Source organism: Dermacentor variabilis, chromosome 2 (assembly GCF_050947875.1).
Source record: "Dermacentor variabilis isolate Ectoservices chromosome 2, ASM5094787v1, whole genome shotgun sequence".
In the NCBI taxonomy this organism is placed as follows: Eukaryota; Metazoa; Arthropoda; class Arachnida; order Ixodida; family Ixodidae; genus Dermacentor; species Dermacentor variabilis.
In genome coordinates this window covers 124,450,289-124,462,723 of record NC_134569.1, presented here as the reverse complement: position 1 = coordinate 124,462,723, position 12,435 = coordinate 124,450,289, and the positions used below count along the sequence as shown (strand labels likewise).

Here is a 12,435-nt window from a genome sequence, read left to right as displayed (position 1 = left end):
GCTAGTGAATGCCGCTGTCGAAGTAAATGAGTTCTGAGCCGAAGAAATCCATGAAGTGCGCTCTCTTTTTTGTACTCTCTATTCTTGATTCTGTGTTTGGTTTTCTTTGTGCGCTTTTACGGATTTAGTGTGCAGGTTCGTGACTTTCGAAGTTGAAATGTGGCATTCCCGATGAACTTTACAATACCTCCACAGGAACACTTGCATTTTATGATTTGCCAAGTAAATTTCTTTTGGCCATGCGTATAAATTTCTTCATTTATTTCACTTTAATTGACAATCTTATCCTTGTGAGATTCTCATTGTTTTTTTCGCATCAAACAGCAGTAGCCTATTACACCTACGCGTCGCAATACTAATTCAGTACAGATAATAAAAAAGATTGTTAGGAAAAATTTAGTCACAAGTTATAAACAAGCTTTGATTTGTTTTTGTCTGTTGTTAAGAATCGTATTTTCTCCTTACTTCACAATATAATTTTAGCTAAGATTTTTAGGTATGTTGATGACTTTCTTGCTATGCTGAAAGGTCTGAAGGCCGAGGGGAGTGGCCTTGCTATTAAAGATGTTCTGGCTGTGTTTGAATAGTTTCCCGTAGAACCTAAGTTCACACATGAGTTGTCAGTTGATGGTCTCCTACAATTCTCACATATTCGTATCATTCTAAACGATAAGTCCCTTTCTTCGATGCACTATCCTAGGAGCAAGAAGCCCTTGATTGACTGCCGTTCGGCACACTCCAACTTTGTTAAAAGAGGCACGGCTACTAACTGCCTGGTAGCTGCTCTCCTTATATCTTGTGTGCACCACGTTTCCTGCAGTGTTCAGCAACAAGCGAGCCGGTTACGTTGGGCCGGGTATCCCGATGTGTCAGTCACTGCGAGCATCATTGAAGAGGTAAAACCTGAGCCGGCAGCCGCTCGGTGCAAGAACGCATGACCCATTGGGCGCCCTGGGGCTGCGCTCTACGTACATAGGGTGCTCCACCGCCTAATTAAGGTGGTGAACAAGTGCGGTGCAGGTGTTTCAGTTTCAATGACACTAAAGCTCGCAAGAATGTACATTTTAGTAAACAACGCCGGAAGTCATGGTGCATGCACTAAAAAGCATGTAACCCGCTTTGTTAAGTGCAACGTGGGGGTGGTACACAAAATTACACTTCCCTGTGGAATGTGTTATATGGGTCAAACAGAGCAGGATGCCTGAATTACCGGCTTAGGGATCACCGGAACGCAATACATGCTTTAGCGGGCGCTGGCCACTTCGCTGACCATTGCTGAATATGTAATCGTAAATGCGCCCCGTGTTTTCATAACACGCAAGTGCTCAGGCGGTTCACTAGGCTATTAAATCGGGAAATATTCCAGACGGTTTCCATTTGAAAAGCTGCTGATGAATGTGTAAGTGCTCCATCACTGGCACTCAATGATAAAGAAGTGTTGTACCTCGAGAAGAACCTATCGTGTGCTTCACAATGGCTTGTTGCCTGCGCTTGTCGTTTGCTTTGGGCATTTGGTTGTCACGTACGTGGCACATTCGTATATGATTCTGTCTGCGCATTTATTTGAGCATACAGAGGTCTCATTGCATGTTAAAAACTATGGAATTTTACGTGCCAAAACCATGATTTCATTATGAGGCACGCCGTAGAGGGGAACTCTGGGAATTTGGCCCTTTGCGTTCTTTAACGTGCACCTAAATGTAAGGACATGGGCTTTTTCATATTTCGCCACCATCGAAAGGTGGCTGCCGTTGTCGGGATACATATTTTTTTAATAAAGCTTGTCCGTTGAAGTCTGGCGCTCTAGTCTGTCCGACCATTTTTTTTTACATAGTCTTGTTCTAGCTAGTAACTATGTCACAGCAAACGCATCAACACGAGCTAGCCCACCTTTTTCCGTTAATTACCAGTGACAGCTGACAACTATCAAAAGAGGGCACCACCATTTTCTATCGCTGTCCAGCTGGAAACTTCGGCTATGCTTTTTCTTTATTGTGAAGCAACTGTTCCCCCTTGTGTGTATATGTTTGACCAGTAAGCTTGTTTGACCAATCAAATAAAACAGAAAGCAGCACCTATTAGACATATTGCACGAGGTTTCTTCCTGTATAACTGACGCAGCTTTCGCATACCTCTGTAGTTAGCACTTTATGGCACCCACTTTCTGCTGAATCCAATTATGGTTGGAATCTACTGAATCCAAGTGCATGTTTCCAATTTGGCAGACAGCTAATTAAACCAAATGCTGTATTTAGCGCACAGGATGAAAACAGTAAAAAGATAGGAAACGTAGAAGAAAACTATGGAATAAATGATCACTCTGACATCTAGGAGACATATTAGAAATTGAGCGCTTGCAATTTAAACTGCATCTGTTATTAAAATTATCACGAAGAAAGAAGAAAAAAGCTTCGCTGTCCAAGTATGTAAGCCCTTGCCCTCAATCGAGGGGGCTGAAATTGGTCGTTGGTTGTTCGCCAGCCAAGCGAAAGAGCTGAAGGGACGCGCGTTTTCTGTGCAAACATGCAGTCGCTGTTTTCCTATGTCTTACTGTTAATTTCAGCATTACTGCTGGAAGTACCTTTCGCTTCAGGCAAAGCAAAGCACCAACTGAAACACGATGTCACGGATGCATTTAAGGTACGTACGCAAGAAATCTGGCTGCGGTAAGACTTGCAGATATCACAGTAAACTGATCGTATGTGCTTGAATTAGTGAGCTGAATAGATTTTCTGTTTGTAGAGCCTTCCCATTATTTATAACAATCCGTATGGTCAAGCGTAAAACAGGGCAAGCATTCTGTTACCCACAGGTCCTGCTTTTCTAACGGAAATGCTTATTTATTCTATTTCCTTCCTGGAAATGTCTACAACTAAGCGTTTAACGCTTCGCCGCTATATTGATCAATTGACACGACTATACTGAACAGTGAACAAGTTGCAAGACCTCTGGCGTAATTGATCAATGATTAAAGGTAGTACGGATAGGTAATTTCACCGTAAAAATTATTGTTAGCAATAGAATTTATGCTGGAAAATACGCGCACCTAAAAATGGATGGTTTAAGGTTACGGATCCTGTGAATTCTGTCCCATCCTGAAGAACAAGCTTTACATATCAGATGACGTCCCATTAAAAGCAGAGGACTCGCAGACACCCCCGTACTTTATGCTCGGAAGTAGTGCCCAAAGAACGTAAGGATTATGAAGTGGAGAAAACATGCCGAAAATACGGGGCAATAAAGCCAATGAGTTTCTTAAAGTGCGCAGTGACTCTAAGTTATTTGGTTAGAGGTTAGACACCCGAATTATATTTGTGGCCCGTGGTCCTATGAACTGCATTAGAACATTACAATAAAGCGGATGCTGCCAATAAATATAAGTTTATGAGCAATGAAAGGTAATGAATATTGAGGTACCAGCTTTGTATACTATAAAACAAGTAGGTGTTCAACTGTTCGGTGTTCGGTTAGGTGTTCGACTGACTATTTAGCTACACCACGTACCCGAGCACATGGGGGTTGGACCCTCCCGCGTCTAACCATGCGCTGCTTAGCCGTGTCCGGGGGAAAGTGGATCCTAGGGATTGAGCCGATGCTGAGAGTCAGGACCTTTAAGGCCCCTCGGTGGAGGCAGCACATCCCTTTGGCCTCGGCTTCACGTGGACGGCACCCTTAGACTGACCCACCCGGGGGAAATCGGTAGTTGCCTCTTCCTGTCCCCTTCTCCAATCTTCGGCTTTCTCTCCCACTTTTACATCTTTCCTGTCTTCCCTTCACTTCTTATTACTTCCGTATTTCCTGGCGGCAAGGGTTAACCGTGTGTAATATATCCTCCTGTCTGCAGGTATTCTTCCAACCTTGTAGCGTCCCCTTGTTGGGCTCGGCGGTGGGTGGCCACCATCGCCGCCGAATTTTCCTGCTCTATATGGCAAATAACTTTGCTCCGATACCTGATCGCTCCCTGAAGAGGGGGCGCACCGATGAAACATTCACTTTCTTCATGCAGCCAAAACAATCTTTTCCAAAGTACCACATTGTAGATAGTCATAACGATAAGAAAACAGTCAGAATGATCTCACCGTTCGTTGTAGCGAAATCTCTCACTGAAGCAATTGGCCCAAGCTATAAGGTAACGAAGATGGGAAGTGGCGATCTTCTTCTCGAACTCCGCGACAAAGTGCAGTATGACAAACTGTCGAAAGTTGTAGCATTTGGGGGAATTCCCGTCTCAGTGGGCTCACACAGATCAATGAACACAGTGCGCGGGGTCGTCTCAGAAGATGACCTCCTCGAACTGAGTGAAAGTGAAGTGAACTGCTTGAAGGATGGCAAGACCAGAACGTAGGCAAAGTTCAAAGAATAACATTGAGGCGAGATGACAAGCGAATACCTACCAAACTCATAATCATTACTTTCGGAACCTGCAACCTACCTGAAAGAATAGAAACCGGTTAATGTAAGCTTCGCGTCAGACCGTATATCCCAAATCCGCGTCGTTGCTTCAAGTGTCAGCGCTTTGGGCATGGCTCGCAGAACTGCAGAGGACGTGGTACTTGTGCCAAGTGTAGTTCTTCTGAACACGCTTCTGACATCTATACATCAACAAACCACTGTGCCAACTGTGAAGGTGACCACCCCGCCTACTCGCGATCGTGCCCTACTTGGAAAAAAGAGAAACAAATCATAGAACTGAAAGTAAAATTCGACTATCATTTCCAGAGGCACGTAAGCGTTTCTCATTCGAAAATCAGTCCAGTCCTTCCTACACCGATGTGGCGCGCCGGGGGCAGCGCTACATCTTCAGGCGGCCGCGCAAGAGAGAGAGAGAGAAAACAAGGGTAGGAAAGGCAGGGAGGTCAACCAGAACAGCATCCGGTTTGCTACCCTACACTGGGGGTGGGGGAAAGGGGAATAGAAAGAGGAATAAAGGGAGAGAGTAAGTACTGAGTACGTGTGGGGGGGACATCACACACAATGACACTATAAACGGTCTTTAAGCCCGTGCACTTCAAGTACCGCACTAGTGCACGAATCGCTTTTCGAGCCAGTGACGGGTGTGGCCACGGTCCGAGTATCTTTGACTCGGTGAACGGTCTCGAGTCCAGTCTGCGTGAAGTTGCCCGCAGAGAGAGGCGTTGGACATCGTAGCGAGGGCAGGTACACAATAGGTGCTCGATGGTCTCCTCGCACCCACAGGAGTCGCACATCGGGCTCTCGGCCATTCCCATACCGTAGGAGTATGCGTTCGGGAAGGCCACTCCCAGCCACAAGCGACACAACAAGGTTGCTTCGCCGCGGGAAAGGCCAGATGGCAGTTGTAGCCGTAGCGTCGGGTCCAGTTTACGTAATCTGCAATTGAAGCCACTTGAAATCCAGAGATCTTGGGACTTCTTGCGCGCAAGTGGGCGAAGTTCTCTGGCAGCGTCCGACATCGACAAACGTGTTGGACGCGTCTTGGTATCTTCGTGGGCACACCGGGCAGCCTTGTCAGCTAGGTTGTTGGCGACGATGCCACAGTGAGCAGGAATCCACTGAAATATAATGTGGTGACCTCTTTCCAGAGCATGGTGGTGCAGTTCCCTGATTTCAGATGTCATTTGCTAGTAAGTTCTGTGACGTAATACGGACTTGATGCTGTGAAGGGCTGCCTTAGAGTCACAAAATACGACCCATTTCTCTGTTGGCTCTTCGGTGATGTACATCATACATCATACATCTACTTGATAGATGTAGTCGTGTGCGACAACTTGAATTTAACTGTAGCGTTTTTGGCTGGAACGACGAATGCGGCAGTTGAGCTGATAGGTGAAGTCGAACCACCGGTATATATATGAATGTGGTCATGATACCTCTGGTGCAATTATAGGAGCGTAAGTTGCTTGGACTTTATTGTAATTCCAGGAATGGTAAAATTCACTTCAGGCTGACGCAGGCACCCCAGGGGAGAGGAAGGCTTCGCCGCCGGCGTAAAAGATGCCGGTATGCACTCTTGATGAGCGCTAATTACTCGTGAAAAGGTCGCTTGAGGTCTCTCGGCTGGTAGGGAGGCCAAATGATGGTCGGGGATCCTTGACAGATGGCGAATGTGCGCTCTGAGAGAGTCGACAGCTACATATGTCTGGATTGTATGGTCTCTTGCGATGGCGATTGTTGCTGCTATTGAGGTGCACCGAGGCAGCCCTAAACACGTGCGTAGGGCTTGACCTTGTATGCTCTCAAGGCGCGAAAGTTCATCTTACATGCATTTGACAACATTGGTAGGCTGTAACGTAGGAGTCCGAGGAACAAAACCCTGTACAGCTGCAACATAGAATGGACTGGTGTACCCCAGTTTGTCCCGCATAGAAATTTGAAGACCTCAGCAATGGCGACTAGCTTCTTCTTCAGATAGACGCAGTGAGAGCTCCACGAGAGGTTGCGGTCAATGATGATGCCCAGAAAGCGATGCGTCTTAACATAGAATACAGCTCGACCATTGATGGTAACAGGATACGATGACACTTGTTTCAGCGTAAAACCAAGTAATGCGCACTTTTCAGTAGACAAACTGAGGCCTTGTTCTCGGAGATAAGAAGCCGTCATGGTTGCCACCCGCTGAAGCCTGGCTCTTAGCTGAGGGCGAGTCACCGCAGAGGCCCAGATGCAAATGTCGTCGGCGTATATTGAGACATGCACTGTCTGCGGTAGGTAATCCGCTAGTCCTACCAGGACGAGGTTGAACAAAATAGGGCTCAACACTCCACCCTGCGGCACACCACGGCAGATGTAATGGTCTGAAGTTGGGCCGTCTTCGGTCTGTAAAAAAAACGCCTCTCAGTCAAATAGTCCCGAATCCATTGATACATCCGGCCACCAACTCCAACAGCCTCAAGTGAGTTTAGTATGGCCTCATGGGCGACGTTGTCGTATGCTCCTTTTATATCCAGAAAAAGTGCCGCAGATAGGCGCTTGAGCCTTTTTTGATTTTGGACCTATGTGACGATGTCAATGACGTTGTCGATGGACGTGCGACCTCGACGAAAGCCTGTCATGGCGTCTGGATAGACGTTGAATCGTTCTAGGTACCATTCCAATCGAGCAATAATCATTCTTTCCATCACTTTGCCGACGCAGCTCGAAAGCGCAATCGGACGATATGATGAGATCTGAAGCGGAGACTTTCCAGGTTTCAGAATGGGGATCAAGGGGCTCGATTTCCATTGTTTAGGAACGGCGCCGTTCTGCCAAGACTCATTGTAGTAGCTGCGCAGCTCATCACGTGCGTCATGTCCAAGGTGGCATAGGGCAGCATACGTGATGCCATAAGTCCTGGTGACGAAGAACGCCTGCAGGTCGCCAACGCAGCATCGAGCTGTTCGAGTGAAACTAGCACGTTCATTTCTGGTACACGTGCCTCAGGGTGGTCATTCAATGCTGCGTCAGTAATGATGGCCACGGACCCAGCAATCCGTGCACAGAACTCTTCAGCCACTTGAAGTTCCTAGCGGCTGTTGGTAGAGGGCCAGAGCAGCGAAGGGCTTCCTTTGATGCGGATATGAGCGAAGACCCCTAACCGTTCTCCACATGTGCGGGAGCGATTTTCGCGGATCAAGCGACTGACAGAATGTTTTCCATCGCTTATCTTCCAATTTATCCATGCGACGCTGGACTTTCTTTTGTATGCGTCGTGAAGCCTTCTGATCCAAGACGGACTTCGTGCGCCGATACCTCCTCTCCGCCTGTCGGCGTGCCGCACGCAGCCTCTCCAGTTCCATGTCCAAGTCTGTTCGCCTTGTTGACCTTGTAAGCGAGCAGATGGATGTTTTCAATGCCTCTGCGATTGCTTCTTCGATAGTGTGTGAGAGGCCTTCCCGACATGTGTCATCCATATCCTTCTTAAATTTGGCCAATCAACTGTACGCAAGACAGTAGAAGAGCATTGCTCAACTCCTCTAATCTTTATGTATGTTGGAATATGGTCTCTTCCATATGTTTCTATGTCTGTAAACCATTGGACGCTCGAGGCAAAGCGCCGTGACACCAAAGTTAAGCCCAAGCAGCTACTGTAAGTCGTGCCTCGCAGAAATGTAGGGCTGCCGTCATTCACAAAGCACAAATCATGGTCGGCAGGAAAGGAGGCAAGGCTCCTGCCTTTGGAGTCAATTTTAGTGCTTCCCCATAGCTGGTGATCCCCGTTGAAGTCACCTGTGATAACCCAGGGGCCATTGTTCGTTAGTAATATTTTCTTAAGTCGTTCGCCGTCAAAGTGACCCGCTGGGGATATGTAGGCTCCAATTAGTGTAAATGACACATTCTTCTTTTGGACATTTAGGCAGACATATTGGTTGTCGTCATGAGGCTCTGTCGCGTTAGCGACATATGTTAAGTGTGTGCGGATGTAGATGATCACTTTCGTGCTCGCGCTGCATGTGGACGAGACGAAAGATTCATAACCGGACAGTCTGAGTGGAGTTGATGTATTTGGTTCGCAAATGACCAGTATGGGGAAGCGATTTATGAAAATGAATTGGCGAAAGTCTTATATACGGGTCCTTAGACCCCTGGCATTCCATTGAAGGATCGACGCACTTTTAAGTTCAGTGCGGAAGGGGACTATTGGTCGAGCCATGATGCTTGAACGATGCTAGCAAGCACTGGATTTAGTGCATCCAGTAATTGCAGAGCGCTTCGAGCTGCTGGTGTTTGCAGCTTGTTCAGTATATTGCGCATTGTATTAATCAGCGATTGCAGCATATCAGCCACCTGCCTGTCTTGGTTGCACAAATCGCCGACAGTAGACGTCAGGGGTTGTCCAGCGAAAGTTTGCTGTGATTCTGTTGGTGAATGTTGTCGTTTCGGTAGAACCAGCCAAGATTCGGCAGATGTGGTCTTCTCAGTGGAATTGCTCTTCGCGGTCCTTTCCACATTGTCTGGCCTAGGCGGTGGAGGAGGAGGTGGTGTTGTAGGAGGTGGCATGCGCCTTCCTTGAGGAGCGCCGGCGACGTGAACGTCGCTTCCTGATTTTTTTAGCGGCTCCGCGATGAGATGAATAATTTCTCGCCATCTCTTTCAAGATGGCCATTTCCTTCTTAATATGTGGGCATTTCTTCCATCAAGCTTCATGTCATCCTCCGCAATTTGAACACCTCACTACAGTCGCGCCACATTTATCTACAGCGTGGGGCTCTCCGCAGCGGGGGCATGCTGCCTTATTTTCGCAGACGCTGCTCACGTGTCTTAGTTTCATGCATTTGCGGCACTGAAGAGGTTTCGCAATGAAAGGCCGCACTGCATGTCTGAAGTGTCCCACCTTAACATGCGAGGGTATATATATACCCTTTAATGCTATTTTCACGCAGCCTGAACTGCCTAGCCACTTAACATCAACGATGACCTCATCTTTGGCTGGCTTGATAAGAATGCGCAAGTCCTTATTAAGGATGGCGACGTCTACGTCGTAGATAACGCCGGTGACTACGTCAGATCCCAGAGGGATGTAAGAGCGCACCTGAATGCCATCGAGGTCCGTTACTCTGCATAGAGTGGTCAAAGCAGCCGCATGCTGGACATCAACCGCCAGAAGATTTTTTCGGTTGTTCACTTGAATGTCCGATATTTAATTTGGTACCAGGGATTCCAGTGACATCGACACAGATTGCCTGTTAAGTAGCTTCATGTTGACGTTGGGAAGCAGGGGCACAGATATGATGGTATTGGCGTCCGGCCTCTGCGTCTGTCTAACTATTTGCGTGCTTGACGATGAGGACGTCCTGGTGTTCCTTCTCTTCGCTCTGCGGCTCTGCACAAGCTGGAAGTCGTCATCGGAAGTGTCCTCACTGCTGAGAGAGTAGACATGGGTGTCCTCGCTGTCGGTGTCGCTCTGCTGACCGATCCGCTTCCTGGAGGCGGCGGCCGCTGATGCCGCCGTCGCCGGCAGACGTGCGGGGTCGTCCACTTCCATTACGACTGAGCAGGGAGCGAGGACCAGCGGATGAACTTAGGTTTTCACAGAAATAAACCGGAGCTAGAAAGAACGGCGCTGTATCAAAAGACAGTTCGTCGTCGTCTCAAGTCACAAGCCGCGCAAGTCATGGCTGCCCCCTGGCGGGAGCAGCCATGGCTCTTCCGCCCCCTACCACGAAGGGCCAGCAGACCTCCGAGCCTGCCGGTCCCAGGGCCACTGCTCGTGCAGACAGGCCCGAAAAACCCCCGAGCGTGCCCGCTGAGCGGGCGTCATCCAGCGCCTCTGACGGGGCGATGGATGTAAAAAAAACTTCCCCGGCGTCTCAGACGCCGAAGGAGCGGCGTTGCTCCCTGGAGCGCGACAACAAAAAAGAAATACCCCGCATCAAGGGGCCTGGAAAGGTCCCTTGAGCCAACCTCAGTGATATCTCTTGACACACAGTACATAAACACAAACAATATGGACACACAAATATTACACTGGAACGTGAGAGGTCTGATCCACAACCTCGATGATATCAAAGAACTCTTACACATACAATTAAAAGGTGCTGCGTGTTCAGGAGACACATCTTAAATCTACGCAAACAAACTTTCTTAGGCAATACGCTATTTTCCGGAAGGACTGAGAGGATGCTGTTGCATCGTCCGGCGGGGTAGCAATAATAGTAGACAGAGGCGTTTTTTGTCGGCAACTGCAACTCCGAATCCCTCTGGAGGCAGTTGCTATCCAAGCAGTACTATTAAATAAACTAGTTACTATCGCGTCCGTATACATTCCCCCAAGTTATCAACTCTCTAGCACAACATTTCACAGCTTTATTGATGAGCTGTATCACCCTTACATAGTCGTCAGTGATCTAAACGCGCATAGCCCACTGTGGGGCGACTCTCGCTGTGATGCGAAAACATTCTGTTCTCTTCAAGTTCCTGCTTGCTGCAAAAGAAAAAGCCAACATTTTACAGCTCTACACACAAAAGATTTTCTTCGATTGATCTAAGCATAGCGTCAAGTGCAAATGTGCCATATCTTAAGTGGGATGTCATTAATAACCCTTATGGAAGTGATCACTTCCCCATCGTTCTAAACCTTGAAAAACAAAGTGAGTGTCATGCACATCTTGCTCGATGGAGAGTTGAATCAGCCGACTGGACAACGTTTCGCGAACTAACACAGCTGCCCTGGAATACTATCTCTGAACTTAGCTTAGACGACGCATTAGCCCACATAACAGCGTTCATTATTGAGGCTGCATTAGTATGTATTCCCCAAACAAATGGGTCGCCTTCGAAACGACGTATTTCATGGTGGAATGAGTAGTGTAGGGAGTCCAGGAAAAAGCAAAATAAGGCTTGGAACCTCCTCCGTAACTCCCCAACCACAGAGAATCTGATTAATTTCAAGGCGATCAAGTCGCAAGGTAGAAGAACGCGCCGTCACGCTAGACGCGAAATTTGGAAAAGCTGCATAAGCAGCATCAATTCATATACAGATGAACGAAAAGCCTGAAACAGGGTGAACAAAATAAAAGCTCGCGAAACTCATCCCTTACCTTTATTAAATACACAAGGAGACACTCTTGAGGATCAGGCAGATTGTCTAGGATCACATTTTGAGCACATTTCTAGTACAACTCATTACACAGACACATTTCTAAAATACCAGCGACTTGCAGAACAGATAAAATTGGGGCGCAACAGCTGATCCAATGAAGCATACAATCGTCCATTTGGAATGGCTGAGCTCCAAGCCTCACTGAACTGTTGCAACAAGTCGGCCCCAGGAAGTGACAGAGTAATGTACGAGATGATCACACACCTACACCCTGAAACCCAAGAAACACTACTGTCACTCTTCTATTCTATGATCTCCGCAGGCTACATTACGTTTGTCTGGAAAGAAGCAATCGTAATCCATATTCTCTAAGAGGGCAAGGACGCTTCCTCGCCCAACAGTTATAGGGCTATAGCTCTGACAAGTTGTATATGCGAATTATTTGAGAAAATGATTAACCGTCGCCTCATCCATTTTCTTAAAAGCAAGAAGATACTAGATCCCTTACAGTGCGATTTTAGAGAGAGCAGATCCACAATAGATCACCTTGTCCGCATTGAGACAAATATCCGTGATGCCTTTGTCCACAAACAGTTTTTCCTGTCCGTATTTTAGATATGGAGAAGGCATAGGACACAATCTGGCGCTTTGGAATCCTCCGTGATCTGTCTGAAATGGGAGTTCGAGGCAACTTGTTATGCGTCATTCACAGTTACCTCTCCTATCGCACGTTCCGTGTTATAGTTGGCGACGCTCTGTCTTGTCCATTTACGCATGAGCCTGGTGTTCCACAAGGAGGTGTGCTGAGCTGCACTCTTTTTATTGTCAAAATGAACTCGATCCAGACTGCCATACCACGTAGTATGTTTTATTCTGCATATGTAGATGACATCCAGATAGGTTTTAAATCATGTAATCTAAGTATCTGTGAGCGACAT

At 47.4% G+C, this 12,435-nt stretch overlaps 1 protein-coding gene across 2 annotated transcripts in view; it reads left to right on the top strand.

The window, feature by feature from the left end:
- Window positions 1–2,447: 2,447 nt before the first annotated feature.
- Window positions 2,448–12,435, top strand: part of LOC142570966 (uncharacterized) — a 33,597-nt gene continuing 23,609 nt past the window's right edge. Inside the window, exon 1 of one of the 2 annotated variants that reach the window (XM_075679263.1) lies at window positions 2,448–2,640. In XM_075679263.1, the coding sequence (XP_075535378.1) occupies window positions 2,524–2,640 (117 nt within the window). In that variant the 5' untranslated portion in view covers window positions 2,448–2,523. The remainder of the gene's footprint in view (window positions 2,641–12,435) is intronic. The other variant, XM_075679262.1, reaches the window with a different exon arrangement.